At 40.1% G+C, this 26341-nt stretch overlaps 1 protein-coding gene across 2 annotated transcripts in view; it reads right to left on the bottom strand.

The window, feature by feature from the left end:
• The window catches only part of htr4 (5-hydroxytryptamine receptor 4), a 180060-nt gene that overhangs the window by 121511 nt on the left and 32208 nt on the right, over window positions 1–26341 (bottom strand). For both annotated transcript variants that reach the window (XM_030397373.1, XM_030397372.1), the window contains exon 2: window positions 752–830. In XM_030397373.1, coding sequence (XP_030253233.1) covers window positions 752–807 — 56 coding nt within the window. In that variant the 5' untranslated portion in view covers window positions 808–830. The remainder of the gene's footprint in view (window positions 1–751; window positions 831–26341) is intronic.

Below are 26341 nucleotides of genomic sequence, written 5' to 3'. Positions count from 1 at the left end.
AATGCTTAACAAGGTTTGTGGTGTTACCACAGTGTCCACAGTCCTCCCACACGTCACATACAGCGTCATTACTGTTCTGAGAACTGTATAGGCTCATCACATGAGCTATAATCAAAGTCAGCTCTGTGTCAGAGGTGCCTTACACATTTATAGAGGCGTAGATTGCATATGATAAAGACAGGCAGAAGGAAAAGTAGTTCATGTCATGTCAGCCAGGTATCATGTAGACTAGATCCTGGTTGTAAAATACATATTTAGTCCACATTTACAATTTTAGATATCATTCTTTTAATATGAAAATTATAATACCTATCAACCTCTACTAAGAAAATTAACAACACACTGAGAGATGGTGTACTTGCATGTTGTAGCTTAATAAAGTGAGTTGTTGAGCTTTCATACAACAAACCCTAATTGTGCCCAAGAGTGTTTAATAAAGTATGCCTCACAGAAACTAAAAACTTTGGGAAAAGACTGGGAAAGTCAGTGGTATGTCCAACCCGATAAACAAGTGATGAGATCAAGTGTTCCCAATGGAAAACAACCCAAACTACAAACTACAACTTAAACAAAGGTCTGCTTGATGTCCAGATGTGTAATCTAAGAAATGTGATAAAAACTTTTTTTAAATAGAAAAACGGAATAAATCTAAGTTTATTTTGAGGCGGATGTTTTGATGTGTTGCATATTAGGTCAGGAAATCAGGAAGAGATGCAGCGAAGAATCTACAGTAAAGCTGATTGATGCTCACCTCTCACTGACAAGCTCCTCCATCACCGGCATCTGGCCTGCAGTGCTGACATTCATGTAACCATAAATGCAGAGAGTCCCTGCAGACACAAGATCACAATTTACAAATTAATGTAATCATTTATATTATTACAGAGTGAACTTAATTACAAATACAAAAGAATTCAGGCGGCCAACAGACTCAGTAGATTACATTAACATACACTTATTAAACCAAATCAGAATTATGCAAATGCAACAATTTTCTTTGACATTTGAATTCCGCTGGCCAGCACTATGAGTGGGCAATAATGTTGGATTTAGTTAAAGGCAGACATAAAATTTCTGACACAAGTTTTTAGACTGGCATAAATCTTGTAGTAACCTGTAGTGTAAATTAATTCACCTGACAGCAAGTCAAATGAAATTTACATGACCGTCACAAAAGGTGGAACTAAATCTAAAACCTGCCTTTCGTATTATGTGTTACCCAGAGAGCAAGAATGATCTAAAAGAAAAATGCAGATACTTTTTGGAAACCTTTGGCCACATCTTTCTATTTTGGTTTTAAATTCAGAAAGTTGGAGGTCAACTCATCCCACACTTTGTTCACTGCAATAAGCACAGCTATAAAAGCTGTAAGATGAGAAGTGTAAATAATATTAGCACCATGTGAAGAGTGAGAACAGCTCAAGCTCACAAGAGGAAGAGTTGGTGATTCCATTTGTCTTTTTTAATCTGACCTGAGTTACAGCACATACAATAATTATAATGTTGTCAAGAAAAAAGTCAACACATTCCTAAACTAGATACCCTCACACCAGCTACAACACCTATCAACATGTCCATGTTCTGAGCCATGACCACTCAATAGCAATTACTGCATTATGACTACTCAGTAGTCACTGGTTGGACCATAACTGTTGTCAAACTCAGCTCTCATTTTCATGTGAACCTGTCACTTTATATGACTGCACCTTGCATGGCGCTATCACGTTGACAACAATACCAGTTTCACGAGAGTGGATGGGAATGATTGACACTGTGTAGCAGTGATCTGCAACTTAAAATGAATGTGGGCAAGGGGCAGTTCCAGCCCCCTGAAAAAATGTTATGGCACTCAACTTCTATAAACCTGGGTTTAAAAAAATAAAGACAATTATATTTCATTCATACTTTAACACTAGAACGGTGTTATAATAATGCTTGAACAGTTGAGTGAAAGTAAAGGTGAATGAGGATGGATAGTGAAGGTCGATCTGTCAGCGAGTTCTGGAAAGATGCTTCAGCCATATATAAGAACCAGTTTATCATGCGGACATTTACAATTGAAACATCTTTCAACAAATGGAGGGCAAAATAGATGTACAGTTAAAATTTGTATCTTATTAAGCATGAATTGAGTGTATTTCTGTTATTAAATAAGCAATGCATGAGGAAAATAATTATCCTGTTGAGGGAAAATACCTGTAAAATGACACAGCAACATAAAAGTGATTGTTCTTGCATAATTTATTGGAAGTAAGTTATGTGACATCCAGAATAATTCTGGCATACATAATCTTCATGTAAAAACTGACCTATATTGTACATACATATACGTACGTACATACATGCAAACACACACACATTGGACTTGGATTCAACTGTTACATGGACGATATATTATTCTGGAGTATTTACAGCCATAAAAACAAACTGCTAGCATCAACTAAAGCTAACCTCCATTCAGTAACTGAGTTCAGTCAAGCTTACAAATAATATGTTTTCATTCACTTGAGATAAAAAAAGGGTGCGTCTATATAATGTTTTGTGTTTTCCTTGATGCCTTTTCCCTTAAAAAAAAAAAAAAATCTCTACTACTTTCAATAAATAATAATTGAGTCCCACGAAAATGTTATAGAAGCCATGTTTCCAAGGTTAAACTTCCTAATACGAAGAGATGACCAGAAGTTGCCGGAGGTAAGGGGTTAAAGGTCAGCTGTACAGACCATCTCAGCAAAATGACATATAAATGTGTCCCCATGGATAATCGTCATGTAGAAGCCTATATGTGTGCCTGTCAGTAAGATTTATCCTCGCATATATGTACTGTTCAGTCAGAACAATGGATATAGCCTTCATATAAATACATAAGTGTACAGGTCTGTGCTGGTAACACACAAACTCAAGCAAATCCAGCCAGTGTACCAAACCAAAACAAGCATTCATCTCTGTATGTACTGATGAATATGGATTCAGAACTGGAAGCTTGCCTACACTCTTTTATCATAGAGGGTTAAAGTCTCATATTGACCTATTTTGATAGATCACTGTGTAATATAATTAATCTATGGCATTGTATATTAAAATCCATCCTGACTCCGTTCCATCGTTGGAATGTGAAAGCATCATGTCCAGTTTGATAAACACATTTTTACTTGTGTTATAATGTCTTCTGGGCCCATGAAACTTAGATATGGAAAATTAACTTGCTTTGCTTTGATAATGACTTTTTAGTAACATAAGTCTTACACATACATAATCTGTTTGGCCCCACCTGGTACTCACTGATTAGACTGGATCTCAATTTTAAATTTGGCTACCTACACAACACATGATGCAATAACCTCTGCAGACCCCATGGAGGATCTCTGCAAACACCACAATGAATCCATGATGGTGTTTTAATCAATCATAATCAATTAGTCATTTGTTGGCAAGTTGTGTGTTGGCAGGAGTGAATATTATCAGCTACTCAGCTACACAGTTACTCTTCTAAATACTCATCATCAGGTGTAATTGTTACATAACTCAGTACATGATCTAACTGAGTCCAGCTCCATCCACAACTCCTCATGATCAAAACAGCACTTGTTTCAAATTTAACACATGAAGAAAAAAAGATCAAGAGATCATGTCTAAGAGCAGAAAGACTATGTTTTGGAGGAACAACAGCTAGCTTGACATTAGCCCTGCACACAGTTGTCCTCCAAACCTCGTCACCATAAAAACGGATGTATATGTTGTCTGTGCGAGCAGCTTATTCTAAACCAGAATGTGTTAGGCAGAGGCCTGGAGTGGTTGTTGTAATTATGACAGTAGCAAGAGGAGAAGTCAGGTGACGTAGAATAAAGAGTGACAATGTGTAGGAGAGATCAGGCTTAATGGATGGATTAAAGACGCAGAGACTTTCACCCAAGAGACAGCTGTTTGTGTCTCATGTCTTATTTGAACTTGTTTAGTTGTTAAGATGTGTCGATATCTATCTGTTGTAAAATTGGTTGAGACTGTTAAGATGTGAAATATTAACAAAAAAAGGGAAACTCAAGCTGCTGCTACACTTTATTATATTTTTAAAAAATTAAGTACTTTAAGATGCACAATTTCTAAAAAGCTATTTTATTTATTTTCACTATTTTACTTTTAAATGCAGCCAGTCCTTTCCTTAAAGAGAGAAGAAAATAATATGTATCAACAGTATTATATATCTGTATAATTAAATGTTAAGTGACCTAAGTAGAAAACATGGAAACAGTAGTTTTGGTTCCTAAACTAAGTAGCTCAACGCCTATACCTAACCAAGCTGTTTTGATGTCTAAACCTAACCAAGTTGTTTTGATGTCTAAACCTAACCGAGTTGTTTTGATGTCTAAACCTAACCGAGTTGTTTTGATGTCTAAATCTAACCAAGCTGTTTTGATGTCTAAACCTAACCAAGTTGTTTTGATGTCTAAACCTAACCAAGTTGTTTTGATGTCTAAACCTAACCAAGGAGTTTTACTACCTAACCCTAATGAATGACTTAAGTGCCTAAACCTAACTAAGAGGTTTTGAGGCCTCAACCTAAGCAGACTGTGAATGGGTTTTCGTTTTTTTTTTTTTTTTTTTTTTATTGTGAATCATCCATTCAGTCACTTGGGTATGAGGAAGGGTCTCGTCTTCACAGTGAACCTCCTGGATTCACCCTGCAAGATATATGAAATATCAAAACCAGGTGAATTTTGGATGCGTAGCTTTACCAGCGGCTAGCGAGATGGTCAAGATACAAAAGTATTTCCCTGCTTTTAGCAGATGTTAGCTATGCCAACCTAATATGTCTGACCCAGGCACTCCACTTAAGCACTCCCTTCAAGTGAATTCTTCAATCCATCTCCTTGTTGGAAGGAAAACCAAAACAAATTTCCAAAATATGAATCAAGCAAAATGCCAGCCGGCCTGCAGCCAGAATTTGCTAAAATGAGAGAATATAACCACGGTTACATTGTGTAACTGCATTAACACGAGTTAGTAATATGTACCTTAAAGCTTAATTGGACACCTCCAAACGAGAGAGGTGCCAGTTTACCAACACAAATTCCAACACATTCATTAATTTTGATAATGATTTTTGTTCTCATTTCTCATGCTGCAGCTCTCCTACAGTACCTATGAAATAAATTGGATCACCTTATCACCTTCAAATAGGAAAATACAATTTGATCACAAAGAACATGAGTGCACAGGAATTTATGGGTCAAAACATGAACTCACATGGCCGCATACTGCACATACTGATGCAGATTTTCCCACCTCCTTCCTACATATGTACAATGCAGGTCATGGCACCAGTGTAACCCAGCATTCATTAATCCCGGACAGATTATTTTATCATCATAAGACTGATCGGCCACCAGTCTGAAATCTCCTTGGCACTGTCTTGAGTTCGCAACGGGCCTGCAGACTCTGTTCTATAATAGACACAGTCGGGGAGGAGAGGCGAGATGAACGCATGACAGAGCTAATGGGCGAGGCCACTGAGAGGGTTTACTGGAGTCTGTCAGCTCTCATCTGGTCACAAAGAGAGCAGGAAAGGAGAAATACAGGGAATATGATGACAGCGTGAGAAACCGATGGAGCAAAGTGAAAGATAGAGAGGGAAAAAGAAGAGATGCTGTGGAAGAACGGGTCAGGAGGAGGCCGACTATGATACAGCAAATTCTCTATCTGGCGCCAAATTTTGGGTTGAGGAATGAAAGGATAACAGTTGAGTTATAAAATAAGCTTATACGATTTTATTCTGTCACTGCAACTGTAACATCCAAAAGTTTGGACCTTCACGGCATCATGGGTACATCCTGATAACAAGAGACGCCATGGCAACAAGCAAAGGAGGCAGAGGAGCCAGAGAAGCCACGCCGGTTTATAGCTGGCAGGCTGCTTGAGCAGTGGGTGGGACATCACAAGTGGACAGAAATATTCTGTTAAGAGGTTTATTCATGGCAACATGAATGGGACTCTCAGCTGCAGGGTTTCCAAAGTGTATAACTATCACAGTTTAACATTACAGTCCTGAAACATAGTGCAGCCAACAGCCCAGTTAATGTACATAAAAGTAAACACAGCCACTGATAATATGAGAAAGTGTCAATGACTATGTTTACATCCAAATGAAACGACTTTTAGACCAAATGGAGTTCGTAAAAGTCTGTTTACTCTGTGTCGTGGCCCCCCCTGCAGTCATTACAAAGCAGCTGACAGAACATTCCTGACTGAATCTCATAAAATATTGAGGTTCAGCGACAAGCTGCCGCTCAGTTTTGGAGAGGTATGTGAATGGAGTCAAGGTGGGATGGTCGGACAGTCAAACTTTTTGAAAAGAACTAAACATTCGACCAATTAAGAATAAGGTCTGGAAGGGAGGATCCAAGAGTTGTGCACATCATGAGGTTGTGTTCTGACTGCAGAGAGGTCACTCAATAGTTTTTTTAGTGGTTATGTTGCTTTTGTAATTATTCATATTCTTGATCATTGACTGTCACACCTATGAAATGACTGACTTTGATTTAGAGTTTGTGTGAGTTTTCAGCTGTGTTGACTTGTAGTTCTGATGCCGTTGTCAGCTCATATTTATTGTCCGTTTGACTTAGATTTTAATTTTACTGATCACTTGAAAACCTTGTTTGTAATAAAATCTAATATTTGACACCTTCAATATTTTAATAATTTCATTTTGTAACATACTTTTCTATGGGAACCTGAAGTCTGCATGAATATAATCCATCATCTTGGCTCTTGAGCCGTTCATAGATAAATGACACTGGAAGAGTCAAGACGATTGGCTACTGTTATTCTCCCAAGGTTTTTTTTAAGTGGTGGTGGTTTCCTTGATTTCTGACTTGAAATGAAAGCTAAATGGTGACTGCAAACCCACCTGAGGCTTTGTAATATGTGTTTTTAGGATATATAAATAAAATTAACTTCACCTTGCACACCTTCTTTCAAGATGGCATCTCATCCTTTACAGTGACAGATGCTCACCTGTTTCAGATTGTTTGGAGTCTAAGCAACCTAATCTAGTTGAGCCAGCTGACTCTCAGTAAGCACAAAAATAATATATTTATAAAACTTTAATCATTTCTGATTTTTTTCAAAGTTAAAGTTAAAGTGAAAACTCCAAGAGTGAATTTTGAATCTGTGTAATGCTCAGTATTCTTTTTTTAAATGTGTGTGAAAACAGCCTTTTCTGGGCCCCAGTGTGTCACATGACCTGTAATATCAACACTGCTGCCTCTTTGCCAAAACAGCCTCGCAGCCTGGCTCTGATCCTGGACTCTTATTTGACCTCTTGCAGGACCCAAAGTCTGAATGTTGTGGATGACTGACTCCCTGTAGGCGCCTGTGGTGTTAACACCATCATCACTAACATTAGTCAGTTGGCAAGATAAAACACAATCATATTAATATTTTAATTCATACTACAGACTGAATGGTCGTTAGAAAATATAAACATTTTACCCAAAGGTGATGGTGCTTAATGAGGCACCGGAACATCTGACTCAAGCTAGTCTTCCTGTTCTGCCAAAAAAAGGAACCAGTCAAATAAAAAACCAAAGGAAGGATGAACATTGGTAATAATTTTTCCATTAGCTTCTTACATGCAGAGAATGATCAGAGCAGGTAAGGACAGTTCTCTGTACAAAGAAGATGGAAGGGCTATAACTAACGAATACTACAACCTCTATCTAAAAACCCAATCTGGACACCTCTGTCCTCTTCAATTTCTGACCATCTCCACATTCCCATTGGAGTGTTCCAGTCTGGTTTTACACCCCTAATGACCTTTATTAACTGCTGACTCAGGCAATTCCGACATTTTCATACTTTCCGATCTTACGGCTGCATTCGACACAGTAGACCATAGGATCCTCATTTCTCGCTTAGACCAATGTGTTGATATTAAAGGCACTGCTCTGGAATGGTTCAGGTCTTACCTGTCTGACAGAAGCTTTTTTGTCAACTTTTGTGACTCTGTCTCTTATGACTCTGACTCAGGTCCTCTCCTTTGTGGAGTCCCTCAGGGGTCTATTCTCAGACATATTATGTTTTCCCTCTACCTTCTTCCCCTGGGGTTCCTCTTTAGAAATGATGGCTTCTCGTTTCACTGTTATGCTGATGACAGTCAAAATTACCTGCCTTTGAAACAGAAGGATAAAAACTCTTTCAAGTGTTGTTTGATTGTCTTACAGACATCAAAGCTTGGATGGCCTTAAATTTTCTACACTTCAATGAAAGTAAAACTGAAGTCCTGTTTCTAGGACCTAGTGGTGACTGTGATGCCCCTCGTATGCCCTTATGTTTCCTGGAACTATACGTAACACCTGGTGCAAAATCTAGATGTGATAATGGGCAGTGATTTAAGCCGGATAAACAGATTAACTCAGTGGTAAAATCTAGCTTTTTCCAGCTGAGGCTTTTATCTAAGGTCAAGCCATTTTTAACAATTCCATGACACGGAAAGGGTTATATACTTTTACCGATTATCGGCTTGACTACTGTAATGCCCTTTATGTTCTTGTTAGCCAAGCTTTTCTCTCTTGCTTGCAGTTGGTCCAAAATGCTGCAGCTCATCTTCTAACTGGAAGCAAGCAAGAGCACATCTTACCCATACTGGCCTCCCTTCACTGGCTCCCTGTACATTTTAGGATTGATTTTAAGATTTCAATGTTTGCTTATAAATCATTAAACGGCTAGCCCCAACCTACCTCGCTGACCTTTTAAACCTTATGTACTATCAAGGTCACTCAGGTCCGCCGACCAGGTGATCTTGGTCGTCCCTAGGTCAAAGCTGATGTACGGGGGAGATCATGCTTTTGAATCTGTGGCCCCCATCTCTGGAATGAGCTGCCTCTCGATGTTAGGCTGGCCCCCACACTGCCTGTTTTTAAATCTCGTCTTAAAATACATTTTCATTCCTTGGCTTTTAATTCAGTACGAGAGTGGCTCCTGTCTGTCCTTGTGGCTGTCTTAACTGATCTTTGTGTTTTTTACCGTCCTTGCCATTTCAGTTTTATTGTACAGCACTTTGGTCAACTGTTGTTGTTTTTAAATGTGGTTTTTTTTAATCAATTTTGATTGATTGATTGATTGATTGATTGATTGATTGATTGATTGATTATTGTCATTACAGATCAATTAATCATTGAGTCTGAGTCAAATTATTGAGAAAAAAAAAAATGAATCTATTATCAAAATAGTTGGCAATTTCCTTTTGATCAGCTAAGAAACAAATGCAAACTCAGGGTGAATGAGCAGAAATAACAGAGACAGACGGCAGACATATCCAGACTGACTGACTGGAGCATCATGGGGGTGTTTGTTAAACTGTGTGGTAGAGCTGGTTCAGGTCTCCGGAGGTTCAGCCAAAGGTTTCAGTGAAGGTGGGGCTAATCTTCAAAACTAAGCTCCTGTGTGCTGTTGGCACTGTGGCCCCCTGCAGGTAGTAAACTGAGCACCAGAAAGAAAAAAGGAACTCTACTGTGTATGTTTGTGCAATAAATTCTTCATGTATGGCTGTAAAGACATCAGCGTGACATTAATGCTGCTACATATGGTTTAATGTTTGCTACAGTGAAGACCACATTTTCTAGACGCACCTTGCCTCCTTAAAGTAGCAGTATGTTAAACTAATAACTACTCCTTCCCTTCTTTCTGAAGGGAACTTGAACAGTGTAAGTTGCTTCTTAATAGCAGTGTGCCACAAGCGTGTATATACTGTAAGTACTCACAATGCACTGTATATACGGGTTTAATCAAAGTATCTATAAATATTTAATGTAAGTGTGATGTGATATAAAAGCACATACTGTAACAACAGACTGGTGCACACAGAGTACAGTTTGTGCATATGGCAGACAGGAACTCAAAAAAAAAGGAAAAAGCTTAGGGCTGAAAAAAAGAAAAATCACACATTTCACAGCTGATGAGCGATATGACTATAATCATTTAGTCTTGACAACATTCCTTATCACTTGAATGAAAGAACCGAAAGGTGACAACAAATCACTTTAATCCAAACTAATGTCTGGACAATTAATTGAACAGCAGCACAAATGTCTGGCTCCCAAAACACTTTTTAGAGCAAACATCCACCAACCATTATTCTCACTTCTTCACTGGTCCATTCTCTTCCTTGTCTGCTGTCATTAACCAGTTATTAATCCCAAGCCAGTCTCTCATCAACTCCCAAATCAAGTATTTTTGCTGAAATTGAGATGTTAGCACTAAGACAGCAAACCCCAGATTAGATTGCATCAGAGAGAGACAAATGGACACAATAAAAGTCACTGAAAATGTCAGAATGCCACATACAAATCTATTTTGCCAGTTAATTCAGTTGACCTTTAGCCTGCAGTGAGGTCAAACCTGTGTCATCTTTATTTCGGTGAATAAAAAACAACAACTAGAAGAACTAGTTAAACTCCTTAACTTAATGTAAGACAACCTCCCATTTCTACCCAACTGCTGCTGCACAAACTAGAAAAGGCTGAGCTGAATCTCTGGCTTGGTGACATGTAATCACTTTAGAAAGACAGCAGATGGAAGCAGCAGAGATGTATTTATGGTTATTTTCACTGACCGAGTATTGGATAGCATAGCTAGATCATATCTATTGGATGATACACTGTTCTATCTCTTTAGTTCACGTACACACTAGGGATGGGCATTTCAAGCAGAACTACTATTCGATAATCACAGGGAACTAATCGATTATTTTTCGAATAATCCCCTACTATTTTAATCTACTAAGATAATATTGTCTTTTCTGGCTATCAAGTATTATAGTTAAGATGTGAAGATTTTACATTTCCTCACTATCCAGATATAAAGTACAAAGTATAAACCGCATTAACAAAATAATGTATTAATGTATTAAAAAAGAGCCGGTCTGAAGCATTTGGTCTATTATGTACACAGGAACAAACACACTTCAGACAGATGGACTGGAACTAATTAGCAGTCTACATAAAGACAGACCACACACACAAGCCTAGAAAGCACTCAGCGAGCGCTCCATGAAGGCTGATCAATCCTCTAGATTAATCATTAAGATGGTGATGATTTCTTTTTTTTATCTGAACCAGCATTTGATATTTGTAAGCTAACCACTTGGTCTTTGGACCAACACTCAAGTTTCTACCAGATATACTCAAGTGTATTTATATTGAAAAATCCCAAGTCTGTCTCAGAGGACTTTATAATCCTCTCAACATTTGGCAACCTGTTCTTCAGAAGAATATCCTGAAAGAAATCTGCTCATGGGTTTTCGAAACAAACAGACAAACAAACACACACAATCTAACACGTAACATCTCTGTTGGAGATAACTGCTGAGGGTAAATAAAAGACAGACACCAAACAATCAGGTTTTGAAGACTTCCTGTGAATTTCTCAGATCACAGTAAGTCTGGCACGAAACAGGAAATGACCTGACTGAGGGACAGAGAGATCAAACGCCTTTCCAGGGAGACTTATCATCCAGTCAAAAAAGCTCCTCTCAAATCAGGAGCTGTGACTCACAACTTAGTTCACAAGGTCTTCTCACAATCAGAGGGGAACGTGGCTGAAAACGGCTACTAAATCAGTGGTAGGTGCCGTTGAGATATTTTGGTTTTCTGTGAAATATGTTGAAAAAATGAAATATGAAATGAAATCTCTTCTGAAAAATGCAAAGAATGTATGAAAGGTGGGTATTCTAAACCACCGATGCACATACAACATCCACCTGTCCATCACCATCTATCCATCCATATCCCTCCTCTTCTTGTGTCAATCAGTTTTCAGTTACCCTCCCTTTTTTATCCTCAGGCAGCAACCTGCTGACCCGACCGCATCGCTTTACATTTCCTCACATCAGCAAGAGGTCCTATAGATCTGAGTCTTCAGAGTCAAGCAGCATGACCGTGACAAAGCGCAGCTCTGGTACTTTCATGTGCAACGGGTGTCAAACTGCATTAATGAGACGAGTGAAATGACATTTAGGCCCTGGAAATTCCTCCTTTTATTAACTTTCTTCTGCTCTCTGACGCTCTAATGCATTTTTTTCAGCAATGTGCTTTAGGAAGATACACGACATAACCAATGCCAAGGGTGAAGTAACCTCTCCAACCAGAGCAAAAAGGAGATTGAATATTAATCTTCAATAGGTCATCAAGTGCACACAAGCGGATGAACTGTTCTGTTATTGTGTTTGTTTTCAGAGGAGTTTGGCTTAATGTTAAACCTGCATTGCATACACTCAACTTGACATGAGAAATGACTCACAGATGTACTAGGATTGCTTAATGGGACAACATACTGCAATAAAAAGACATCAGAAGTGAATGTTTGTAATGTCTGACTTAGTGTGAAAGGGCATTTATTCTGATGATATTACAAAATTTCGGCACTGAACAAAGCCTAACACTGTACCTCTGACCCCATTTAAGCTGTTAATACCAAACAAAAGGATAATTAGTTACAAGCAATCCAGCAAAGATTCTGATTCTGCAAATCCACAAACACACTACTCAGATTTAAATCATCTGCAATATTAGCCAGACGTACAGTATGAGTGAGTGTAGTGTGTGTTGGTAATGATCCAGCTGTGCGCTTTTGTCCCCACACCATCTGTTGCCAGTCTCCCCACTTAAGAGGCCCATTAAGCCTCAGTACAGAGCACACTGTTGAAGGAGGCGACCTGAGCCGGCCCCTGTCAGGGACCAAAGACCTGAATCAGGGCCTCTGACAGCCAGAACAGTCCACACACTGTGAACCTTAGAGCCCTCTGGACATGGAGAACACACCTGAACTCATCGGCCAACTGTTTCAAACTACTCATTTAAAAATGATTATGTAAATATACAAATGTGGCTTTTTTAAGAATTTCATTTTGAATGCATCAACAAAAAATTGATGATTTACACATTTAATTTGAGATGGTTTTTCCCTCCAGTGTCTGCTGTAAATGTGTTTTATTATGATATTTAGGAAACTAAAACATTTTGTTAATATTAGATTAGAACATCTGTAGTTATGTTAAATGTATTAGCTGCTTCAGGATGTAATTTGTGGCAGACAGGCTGCAGTTTCTCTCCTTTTAATTTAAATCTTTGTTTTGTAGAATTACTATTATGAGTTTAAAAGGCTGTTTTTACAGATTGTGTTACTTTGCTGTAATTTGAAACAATTGCTCTGAATCGTTATATTAGGATCATGTGGATTATTGATTTTTGAGAAGAAACTTCAACACGTTTTATGTTTTGCATTGTTCTGCTTCCACTATATTATTTCTAAGTCACAATGGTTTGGTTAGATGCCAAATAAACTGAATGCACTTTGCAGATATCACTCACACTTTATTTTCTTGACCACAAACTAAAGGTGTTCTCCATTCAGACACAGTCCTTGGTACAGCTGCCGTCGTTTACATAAATCACTTAATGAATTTTGCATTTTGCTGCATTCTGCTTCACGGATGCCAAAGAATCCCACTGACTTCCTGTGCAAGCAGTTTAGAAACATGCTGACCTGTTTCAATCCACTTTCTACCTCATCTGTGCAAACTGACCAAACATACACCGTACACACATGTAAATTAAGCTCAGCAGGTAGAGGAGGGCACATACACTGTCAGTGTAAGTTTCAAACATGTTTATAAACATCATGAAGCACTCGAAGCGAAGTAGTCATTTAACTCAAATAATGATTTTTCATGAAGTTATTTTTGTGCATAAAACCAAAGTACACTTTTATCAGAGTCGTCACATCATTAAGTAGATTTGTTGCAGAAGGTTCAGACGAACTATGAAATGTACAACCCTGATTGGCATATTAAATGTTGGGAATGTGAGTCTGCATCCACAGATATGATAATAACTTAATTCAAAGGTCAAAATTTGCAGTCTTCATTAGCAAGAACTTGTGCTCATATTCCTGAAATGAGAAGTCAAATGCATCTTGAATTCGGTAGATGGGGTCTGCTCACTCTCCGTCGGCGCAAGGTTCAGTGAAAATGGTAGGAACAGCTTTTAAGTAGACCTTGATATAAGATTCATTTGTCAAACTATATGAGAAGCCCATTAATTTAGCTCAGTTTGCAAATTAATATCTTAAAACAGGACTGCAGGGAAAGATCTGAAACCTTGAAATAATATATGATTCTTCTGCTCTGTTACACTAATTAGCACTCATGGTTAGGTGGTAAATGTGTCTTCCTTGTTTGGGACATGCTGATTTAAATCTTTCATTCACTCTTTCCACTTGCGGGGGATTCGTCCTTGCAAGCTTCGATCTTCACACCAGCTGTTGCCTTCTCTGAATTCCTCCCTGCCCCTATTATCTGCCTGCTCCTGTGTTCTGAGGGGCCCTCCAACCAGACCCTCATTACTCAGAACTTTTCCCTTCGCTGTGTTTTAGTAGCGACAGAAATGACCCTTTAGACATCTGGACAGGCTCGCTCTTGAGTTTCCCTCCGAGTGCAGGCCGTCAGATGACTCTGTTTGGTTTTATTTGACAGCTGTAATCAAATTTGTCTGTCTGTTGGTGAGGCGCAATCCAGCTGCCAACACTGTGGATCTCCAGGCGGGGGAATACTTCATCATGAGAGAGAGGAGTCCCGTAACTCGAGGTGGGTGAGAGGGAACTATCTGGCAGAGAGGACGCCCTTCTCTTGTGCCCACCAGGAGAGGATACACACTTCTGTACCTCTTGATGAATTTTTCAATTTCATTTAATTGCTAATTTGAATTTGATGGCAGTCTTGGCACTATTCTCTCTCAACAGCAAGATGGATGCCTCTCTTTTGGTTCCTGCGTTGTATTTAGCCTCAGCGAGCCCCTGTTTCTGTATGGTTCCTACACATCGAGGGCTCGGCTTCTCCAGCAGTCAGAGTGTTACACAAAGTGTGCTAAACCGATAACGATGAACATCCTGCGGTCTCTGGGTCCACACGTGAACACTGTGCAGCTAAGATAGTACATTTTCTCTCTGCAGATCAACCCTTCTGAGGCTTTTTGGCAATTTTCATTTGCATATTCCATCCAAACTGCTGTTCAAGGTTCATTAAGGCATCGATCTAAGACTTGGGATGATGCCTTAAATCATTCATGTGTGTCGTAATGGCGAAGGAGGAAAATGAAGGGGACTAGAATTGCTTCCTCCAGGTTGTGTTTCTGCACCAACCAGTCGAGTTGCCATTCACATCATGTATATATATGTATTCAGTATAAGGTATTAAATGAAGTTCTTGCCGTACTGAAAGTAGTGGAAAAGACTATTTTAACAGAGGAGTAAAGAGGACTGATAGAGAGCTTCACCACAAGCTGAAACGATATTCACTTGAAGGGCAAACTCAGTCAAACGAATGGGCTTGCATTGGACATTCTTCAAATATCGATGTTGCGGCAACAAAGAGTACAAATTCTTAAACTTGAATGCTCCACACATATGTTTAACCTATCAGCAAAAGGTCTCTACAATCAGCTCACTTTCAAGGTGGACACCCAAGATTACTGTGAACAATTCAGTATCCAACCAAATGTGAAATATGGTGACAATCTAGCCTTCTTTTATAGAGACATTAGACATTTTTGTGATATTTGTCATAATTAGCACATTCAATATTGAGTTTCTCCGACAACCAATATTCAGTCGATCCTTAAGTCCAAGCGGATGTTTATGCCAAATTTGAAGAAATTCCCTCAGGCTTTCCCAACATATCAAGTTCACGCGAAAGGCTTGGAAGGACAATCTGAAAAACATTATGCTTCCCTCCACAGCTGTTGCCAGCTCTAGACATGAATTCAGAACAAGAAAACAGGTGGAGAAATAAACACAGATGATAAAAATTAAAGAAGGAAAAATGTTTAAAAAGGAAAAGAAAGAAGAAAGAAAGAAGAAGAGGAAGAGAATGAAAGAAAGGAGCTTGTTGCATGGAGTTTTTTGACTCTACGTCTCATCACATTATTGATTCCTTATATCAGCTAATGCTGGATGGTACTTAATGTGCATTTGCCCCGCTAAATGTCGGTTCAAGACCTCTGACTGAAAATAAAACGTATAAAAGACCTGATGAAGGTCCTACTGCTTCAAGGTGAATTCTGTCATAATGTTTTGCTTTACAACTACATGGATCTTGTTCCTCTCCTCTGAGCTACAGTAACTTGTTACTCACCAGTGTCATCGCTGAGATCTGCTGTTGTGGCGACACCACGTGACGCAGCTTTAGTCCAATCAAACAAGTCAAGCAGCTAGGTGACTTTCAGACAGTTCACGAGTTTAAAACCAAGTAACTGAACTGTGCATGTGAGGAGAAACAAGGGAGTGCCTCTGACACGTCTGCTTGAGTGTCCTTTGCACTGTGAAACCGCATGTGCAGACACATGTTAATACACTGTGTCAAAGACAAACCAGGAAGCTGCTCTGCAAGATCACATTGATGTTTCAGATGTATGAGAACAGGCAGTTATGGTCTTCATTTTCACTTCCTCATTAGGGATTTCATAAGTTGGAATGATCCCCACAAATTTCTGCCTGACCCTCGACATCCTGTTTCAGTGAGAAATGCATCAAAGTTGGCAGACAGGATCTCTCCTAGCAACTTCATATCTTGTACGTGTTCATCACTGCAGTAACTGATTAGTGCAAATGATCCTTCACTATTTGTACCACAGTACAGACTAGCTCTGCTCTTAATTAGAGTGACAATATGCATGTCAGATACAGGCTTGGTGGATTTATGTCTCAAAGTTGGTTCGTCCAGTAACAGGCCACACAGCATACAAATGGCGAGGTTTTATGGTCTAGATCTGGTAGTCCGAACACAAAAGCGAGTGAGGAAACTGCACCTCATCCCCACTAACGAGGGGGTGAGCTGCAGGTTGAGAGACACTAGGAACAGGGCAGTGCTAATGAGGCTGATGTGAGACAGGTATCAGGGAAAACCAGGCTTGGGTGGAACACAGGAGGGCAATAGAACATTTGGAACATGGATGAGCAGGAAGTAGAAAGACACAACAAGACACAAGAGGATAAAACAGGAAAAAAACTGTAATGGCTGGAACAGCTTACTATATGTTGTGTATGTACTGTATGCTGTGTGGCCCGTCACTGGGCAGGACCAGCTTTGGAGGCGTAGGAAGCAGCACTCCCTTCAATTAAACCGGATAAGTAAGCGTGTCATGTGTGCGTGGATCTTTCCAAGGTTATATTTATTAGAAAAGCTTTCAGTCTGTTTGGGAAGACAAAAGTACTCCCAGTAAATAAAACTTGTATGAACTGGAGTCAAAATAAAACTTGCATCCCAAATTAACAGAAGGGGGAGGGGGTCTCCTTGTAGAAGCCACCATTTGTAAATATGACATGCTTATCATATGTACAAAGGGTAGTCCACACCAGATTTAAAAAAAAAAAAAAAAGAATTAATTAAACAGGAAGTTTTTGCCGTTTTATAAATGATTAATTGGTTGAGCAAAACCGCAGTCAGCAGGTTAATGAATGCAGAATAAAGAAAATACCCATAATACAGCTATTATTCTTGAGGAAAGTAACCAACATGAATGCTTCATGGTGTCAGTACACAGACCAACACAACCAAAATGTCTGGAGGAGGAATACAAGTCAGCTGGTATTTCGTTTCAGCGTTGGTTTGAACTGAAATGTCAAGACACTCAATAAAAAGCAATCTGGAGTGGTCCCTGCACTCTGGGTAGTCATCAAAAAGTAACCTTTCAATACTGACTGACTGTCCTCTCTATATATCAGTTTATCAGTCTGTCTGTCTGTCTGTCTGTCTGTCCAGAGTCTGTGCATAAACAGGTACTTTTTGAGCGCCATGAGGCTGACTCAGAGGAGATTTCAATAGCGAGAGCCATAAAAACCTGCTGGACTGTCCAAAGAGCAACTGAAGAGAAAGTGACTCACAACTGTATCAACTTGGTCGCTGAAGATAAACACACACAAACACACACACACACACACACACACAGTGAGTAGTAAAATGTATGGCAAAAGAACCTCTCTCATAAAAAAGACACCTTTAAAACATCGGGCCCGATTTATAAACGTCTGAGAGGCTGCTGCCTAAAAGCAAAGTTGGTAGGGAGTTTAACGAGGAACGGAGAAGAGGAGAGAAGGAGAAAGCAGCAGATGGAGGACAAATGGCAAGAGTACAGATGATAATTTAATAGAGCACTCCTGAAGGTCTACATTATGTAATAAGTCTCCTTGAGTTCAAATGTGAACACACAAAGTTTTAAACCCATTACACTTGTGTCAGTCACCTCGCATCGCCTCAGTTCCTTCTTCCCCGACAACGCGACAGCTCCCTGTGCTCCCAACAACAGAGCTCATATAGTTTCTGCAGGTGTCAGGCCTGTGGGGGCGCTACAGACGACATACTGCTGCTCCTCAAATATCCACAGTACCAATCCAATAAGCCAAATCCAACTCATACTCCCTGGAACCCTATTCACGTTATAATACATCTAACCTCTAATCACAGGCAAAAGCACTGTAAAATTAGAACGTTTGAAACATAATTAATCTACTGTAAAAACCCATCAGTATCACTTGTTTGTACGTTTGAGGATTTCAAATAATGCTGAGAAATACAGCAATGACCCAGTCAGGTCACCACCTGCTAACACAGACACACAGCCATATTTCTCTAGCCTGTGAACAATGCAGCCTTTTGTTGTTGCATTATTTAACGTAAGCAGTATTTTTACAACCTAACACCCCACACAAGTTAACGAGCAGTGGCAGACTGCCCTGCTTCCTCTCACTCAGGTTGTCCGGGGCAAAGTCCGAGGCCAGAGCTGCTTTCCCAAACCAAACCCTTTGTTATTCTGGAGCACACAGGCTTACACTGGCAAATACTTTAAGATGTATCAATACACAACAGACAGCCACCAGTTTTTATAACCAGAGTTTACTTCCAGTGCAGAAGTCATAAAAAGGACACTTAAGCCTTCAGTTTGACGGCAGTAAAGTGGCAGAATCAGGCACCAGACTTCACCTCTATGTTGGGTGGGTTTAGAATATTTAGGTGACATTGTTCAGCCTTGACTGGTGCATCGACACCTCTGACTGCCAACTGGCAAACAACCTCTTCCCTTTTAGTGTGAATAACGTCTGGGCAAGATGCACAAACTGAGCGAGTGAAATATAATCCAATAAAAATCATGACGCCAAACAAATCAAACCAAACATCAACACCGCCTTCCAGGACAACGCATGTGAGCATTCTGAATATTCCACCTCTGTGGTTAAGGTTAAAATCACATTCATGGTTCACAGTGACCCACTAACATCAACATCTGGCTTGGATGACCAGGTGGACATGCTAATTTCTGTCCCTTTTCGGTTGTGATGCAATGACCAGGCGGAAGTTCTGGACGTAGGTCCTCTAATAGTATTCCATCCCGCTGCTCTCATGCAGCGCTCCGATATTGATTAGTTGAGTTTTAAAGAGAGACTACAGTAAAAGATATCAAAAAGTAACCACTGTTACATCGTTACTGGCTTCCATGCTGCTTCCTGCTGTTTTCCAGCACATTCATGTGTTGAACGTGTCCCACCAGAAAAAAAGCAAAAGATACATTTTCTATTGACAACGGGGAATATAGTCAACTGTCAATATGCATGTTTACCCTGAAATGAAAAACCTCCCTCGACAGGTTGAATTTTGGTGTAAAAATAGTAATCAGTATTAACTCTGCCGGAAGTGTGCCGACTTTTCAGCTCTGTCCTCCCAGTGAACTAAACAGTAAAATGAATTCTGCCTCCAGGGCAGCCTCCTCTGCCTCAGAGGATCTGTTTGTAAACTGAAATTCCAATAAAGACTTTATTAAAGTGGGCCATTAAACATGACATTAAGGCACCTACACATAAAGTGAACCTGCAGAAACCTGGAGAATCAGCAGGGAGGACTCCACCAGAGCCAGCACGTGTCTGCCGTCCCATTAACCTTAATGGTTGTTTCTGTTAAGCAGCATCGATATGAGCTCGTAACATGTAGGTCACAGACATGCCTGTACATCATTGTTGCAGCTCATTAACGACAGTGGGAACTGCTACCTGATGTGTGGTAAAACAGCCACAGATAAGGACCTGACAGCCTGACAGCAAAGGAAAGTCCTGCTGAGCAGATGATACACTTACAGTCTTTATCCACAGAAACCAGGACCACTTTGGACGTGTGTGTGTGTGTGTGTGTGTGTGTGTGTGTGTGTGTGTGTGTGTGTGCGCGAGTTACGTCAGGATTATATTTGGCTTTTTATACCTAACTCAAACAAAAGAAAACTGTGCCTACCAAAGTTTTTGAATTAATTGTTGTGATCGGGAGAGGTTCTTTGGAGGATCTTTTATTAAGGCTGATATGTAGTGATCCGGCCCGGTAACACGCCACACACTGAAACAGACTCACCGGTCCACGATGACCTCCTACATGGTCAACTTAACAATAACAATCATACATAAAGGCACAAAAACTACCAACTTTCCGCAAAGATCGTGTTTTCACTTTAAATAACTACTTCCTGAAACCAGTCACCACTTTGAACCTATGGATCTAATAAGGGAAATCAGAATGCAACGTTGGAGGCTGAACCACATTAATGTTTATGGGAGCTGCTCGGTGGTGAAGACCAAAAAGTTTGACTTCCTGGGAGTAAAATGACCGTGATCTTCTGCACAGCTCCTGCGCTGTGGGGCCCACAGAGTATGTGCACTACAGACTTCCACTGAGCACCGCTAACTTTAGCTGGAATACAACCATTTAAAAGATGCAGCTCCTCCAGCAGCCATTGATAAAGCCAGACAAAAACTTTTCATGAGCTAGGACCTGTTTCAGCTTTGTGACAATGCATTTCTCAGCTAACCCAATTATGTATTAACTAGTTTTGAACTAATTTTGAGGAAGTTCCTCAACCAATAAAGAAACAGTTTGAATGAAAAATTCTGCAAATGTTTGTTTTCGGTAAGATGATAATCAGGAAAAATTGTTTAAGGGCATTCAATTTTTTTCTGGCAGGTTCAAAGAGTTCAAGAGCATTCAAAGAAAGTGTTAATGTATGCTTTCAAGAAATATATATCAGTCAAACTTGGTGCCCTCTATGTGTGTGTGTGTGTGTGTGTGTGTGTGTGTGTGTGTGTGCGCGCGCGTGCGTGCATGCCTTTTTATGGTGGTGCCATAGTCCTGGTAAGGTTAGACAACTGATTCCTGGCACAGCGGCACCACACACTTGTTATCCTGACTGAACCTCAGAGTCCACAGCGGCCGTGTGTCACAATAATATAAATCATCTATCTACAAAGCACCTATCTGTAAACTACCAGATTAGATCCTTGATTCTGCTGAGAGCTGGAAACTTGGAGCAATAAAAACATAAAAAATGTTCTGCGGCTGTCCTCAGCCCTGCCAGGAAAGCTTAAATTAGAAAGAACGAACTGCAGGAAGTGAATAGTGTCCGAAGGCCACAACTGGTCATGATGGTCATGTGATGAGTTGATCATCAACCGAGAACATACCCTTGACCTCCCAGCAGCCCTGATAGCTTTAAGACAAACAGCTTAGGTTTCTTTTCACAACGAGACTTCCAGCTCTTCAATTGATGGCTACTACTTAACAAGTTGAAACTTTAAACCCAACTATACAGAGTTTCAAATCATTTAATGACACCTAATGATTTCATTTTTTAACTTTTCAGCTAGTTTTGAACAATGTTAATCAAACAGCAGCATCAAAATTTGAGCAGCGTCGCTTGCAGTGGCAGACATACAAGGTATTACCCGACTCTACCATTCCCCTCAGCTCTTTGGAGAAATTCAGCATCTTTACTGCCCTTGCTTGACTAAAGCTGCAACAATTAGTTGCAAAAAATACGTCGACGCAAAAACTGTGCGTCGATGCGTCGTCGGACCAAAACAAAAAATGGCGGCAGCGAGTAGCGGCAGCTGCAACACGAGTGAGTCAGTTGACTCTGATCAATGCACAAAACGAACTCGTAGTTCTAAGGTATGGGACTATTTTACCATAAAAGGAAGCGATTCAGTTGTTTGCTGGCTTTGTAAGATGGAAATGGCGTATCATAAAAGCACGACGGCTATGCACCAGCACCTCAAAAGACGGCATCCAGGAGCAGCTTGTGCAGATGACAAAACACCGTAAGTTTTCAACTTTTCACTATATCAATTTTTTCTTCTTTTCTTGTTTGTTTTTGTTGCACTCTCACACACACCCACCCACCCACTCACACACACACACACACAGACCCACACACTCACTCACACACACACACACAGACCCACACACTCACTCACACACACACACACACACACTCACTCACACACACACACACACACAGACCCCCACACACACACACACACACACACACACACACACAGACCCACTCACTCACACAAACTCAAAACTGATATAAGTTTTGTTGGTTTTTATTTCTGGCTTTTGTTTGTTTTGTTGTTGTTATTTTTTGTCTGCCTGCTTTGTTTTGCCGTTTATTAGTCCTGTACCACATTGATTTTTGTTTTGTAATTTAACTAATAAAACTTTAAACTTTTAGGCTACTGGTGATTTTACCATGTTATGTAGTGGTTTACTGAAGTTGTTAAAGTTGTTGTTATTATTATTATTATTTTAAAAAATTATTTGTATTAATCTGTGTGCTGTGTGTGTGATTTATGTTTTCAGGAGAACTAAGGAATGAACTAAAAAAGGCCACATCCAAAATCTGCCTTACCACTGATGCTTGGATAAGTCTGGTCACAGAGGCCTTCTTAGGGGTAACTTGACAATTGGGTTCTTGTCTCCTTCAATTTAGCAACACTGCCAGTTGAAGAGCGCCACACAGCAGAAAACCTTGCCTCCTGGTTGGAAAAATTCAACATTTCCTTGCATAACGTCCTTGCCATTGTGCATGATAATGCAAGTAACATAGTTGCAGCTCTCCGCATCCTCGAAGAGAAGTTTGGAGTGGTATCTTATCGGTGTGCTGGGCATACTCTGCAGCTGGTTGTAAACCATGCAATGAAGGACCCCAGGATTGATAGGGCACTATCAGCTGCTCGGGGCCTCGTGAAGCACATCAGGAAAAGTGAGCCAGCTAGCACCAAACTTAAGCAGAAACAAAAACAAATGGGCATAGCTGAGCATAAACTAATCCAGGATGTAGCTGTCAGATGGAACAGCTCATACTATATGGTTGAACGTCTGTTAGAACAGCGATGGCCAGTGGTCGCGACGCTGTCAGATCCAGAAGTCACACAGCGTGGGAAACAGTACCTGGATCTGAAAAATGATCAGTGGATTCTTCTGGATGAACTTAAGGAGGTGCTCAAGTCTTATGAGCAAGCCACTATTTTTCTTAGTGGACAATCTTATGTCACAGCCTCTGTTCTCCCCTCCCCTGCTGAAAGGTCTCCTGAAATCCACTCAAAACAGATCCTTTGATTCTGAAGAGGAAATCTTGTCAAGGTGGCAGCCGGAGGTATCTGCATTTCAAGAGGATGGGAAAAATGTGTCACTCATTGCTGCTGCCCTTGATCCACGTTTTCGTAAACTGAAATTCCTTTCTCCAGAGGATACTCTGAAACTGCAAGTAAGAGTACAGAGTGATGCACTTGATCTCAAAAGGGAGCAGAGATCACAGCTACAGCAGGCTGCTGTAGGGCAGGAAGCCTCAGAAAGTCCCCCACCAAAGAAGAGGTCTGTGTTGGACACTTGTTGGGCACAGATTCTGTGGAGGAAGACAGCATCGAAGACATGGACCAGGATGAGGATGGGGACAATGAGGGAGTGGGGAAAGAAGTAATGAAGTAATGAAGAAATTTGTGTTTTTTCATTGAGGTACATAAATTAGCATATTTAATTTGCTATATAAGTCAAATAATGGATAAATAATCAATAATCGAATCGAATCGAAATTGAATCGAGTTGAAAAATTAATCGTTAGATTAATCGATGCATCGAAAAAATAATCGCTAGATTAATCAATTACAAAAATAATTGTTTTGCCCAGCCCTAGTTTCAACTCCTTAAACGAGAGGATTGCAGCTTTTCTCAATCTTTGGGTTTGCAATTTGGAAGACATTACTCGTGAAAAAACCATCAGCAGACTAATTGAACATTTTAAAATATCATTAGTTGAAGTCTTACTTATTGTGAATAAGGGACAATTATTTTAGCTAGACAAACAACTCAGAAGGGATGCTAGCGTTGCTCTATGGCTGCTGGATGTATAGGCAACTGTTTGCTAATAAGTTCAACCTGTCAAGCTCATCAGTGTTTAACGATAATATAAATACAGTAAATCTGATGGCTATGAATGGGAACACTTTATAGCTGCATTGGTCCATTTTGACCACAAGAAGGCAACAATATCTCGAAAGCAAGCTCATAAACACAGCCATGGTTTGCACGTCCAATACTTACTTTTCTTTTAGCTCTGGTTTGGTCTCCACCGGCTCATGAAAAAAAAACATGTTTTTAGCCTCTAGGTGTCCCACTTCCTGCACCAGTTAGTCGCAAACTGTCTGCTGCTTGGTGGGCTCGTTAGCTAGAGCTGCGTGTGAGCTATTAGTTCTCTGTGGTTAGTCACAGTGAGGGAACCTTTTGACATTAACCTACATATCATCTGATTTATTGTTCATTTAGAACCATTGATGAATGGAGCTTTGGCATGTCCTTGATTACCCTGCACCATGAAAAAAACACACAGCTAGCTACTGTTTGGTCTTTAATGTCATAAATCAAAGCTTATAGATTTCCGCTTTGAGACTGCAAGTCAATATTTTCTGTCTACTGCAGAAGTTGACAACTGATCCAGGAATGTGCGTTGTGACATTGCTGTGGAAAATACATTTACCAAGTGCAGTTTCCCATGACTCAAATTTCAGAACATGAACTGATAGCATGCTTTTTCCCCCACGGCATAGACATAGGCTTAAGTTAAGAGACTTCAGAGACAAAAATGTCAGCTTATTATTTTTGTTTCCTTACTTTGTTCTTACTTTGTTTTAGCACCTTCTTTACCTAACTAAATACATGTCGACATGTTAATGTGTGCCCCTGGTCAAACAGGCCAGTCAGCCATAAACTGAACCAGCTCAGATGTTTGTAGAAAGGAACAGTCTTCAAAGTAGACCAGTCAACACAGTAGGAGCCCGCTAAAAATAGGATCTATTACATCAGCTCATCACGGGCCGGGCTGGCAAGACTGACTCATTCCAGCGGGTCTGTAATGAGACACGACTCTGTGGGCCTCGTATCAAATGCACACTCAGCAAAGACAAAAAGCTTAGACAGAAAGATGCAGGTCTACCTACAGATACCTGTTTTATTAGTCTTCGCTCGGATTCTCTGGCCCCCCATACTGAGGTTTCCCCACACCACTGAGATTGTTCCTGCCTCCAGAGCAGCTCTGCCTCGGGGGAAAGTTTGCATAACTTAAACTCCGTCCTGCACACTTAAAGTAAATATCTCCCTCGGATGCTCTCACACTGTTATGTTCAACACATTCCAGGACTTCAGCGATGATGAAACACTGTAATTCATCTCATCATTACAGACACCCTAAACTTGCTTTTGTCTATTTAAACTCCATTTGTCAATTACCTACATTTGCAAGAATTACAACAGCCAGAGAACATGTGTTCATTTGTCGCCTTCTGTTTTACAAGGAGGTGAAGAGATCAGGTACAATACTGACCAAATGAGGAAGAGGTTTGTTCTCCAATTCAAAACATGGACGGACACACGGACAGCTTACCTAAATAATAAAAAGAAAAAAATTATGTTTTATTACTCCTGGAGCAAGGAAACCTTTGAGGGTTTCACGGAAAAAGACACCATTTGCATTATGAATAACGGTGACGCTGTAGGCTCAATAAATATAGGCTCAATTTGGTTGAGCTGACCCTTTGAGGCATCAATTGGTGAGGGCTGTGGCTCAGGTACAGAGCCAGCGTTTTGTTTTTGGAAGGTCAATGGTTAGATTTCCCTGGTCTGCATGTTGAAATGTCCTTGGGCAAGAAACTGAACCCCAAACTGCTCCTGATGTGCTGGTCTGCACCTTGCATGGCAGCCACCGCCATCAGTGTATGAATGTACGAGTTACTGTAAGTCGCTTTAGACAAAAGCATCTGCTAAATGTAAATCCTTTGTAGCATAAAAAAAAAAAAAAATCATGCAGATATCTCAAATAAAAACAGCAGCTTGACCATCTCAAGAACACATGAACCTGTTCACGCTTCCATTTCAGGGTAATTGGGGATTAAAGATCTCTCTCAGTATTTGTTTAGTCACAGATCTGACAAA

This window comes from Sparus aurata, chromosome 18, assembly GCF_900880675.1.
Source record: "Sparus aurata chromosome 18, fSpaAur1.1, whole genome shotgun sequence".
NCBI lineage: Eukaryota > Metazoa > Chordata > Actinopteri > Spariformes > Sparidae > Sparus > Sparus aurata.
Note: the sequence above shows the minus strand (reverse complement) of the source record. Positions and strands in the feature narration are given on the sequence as shown.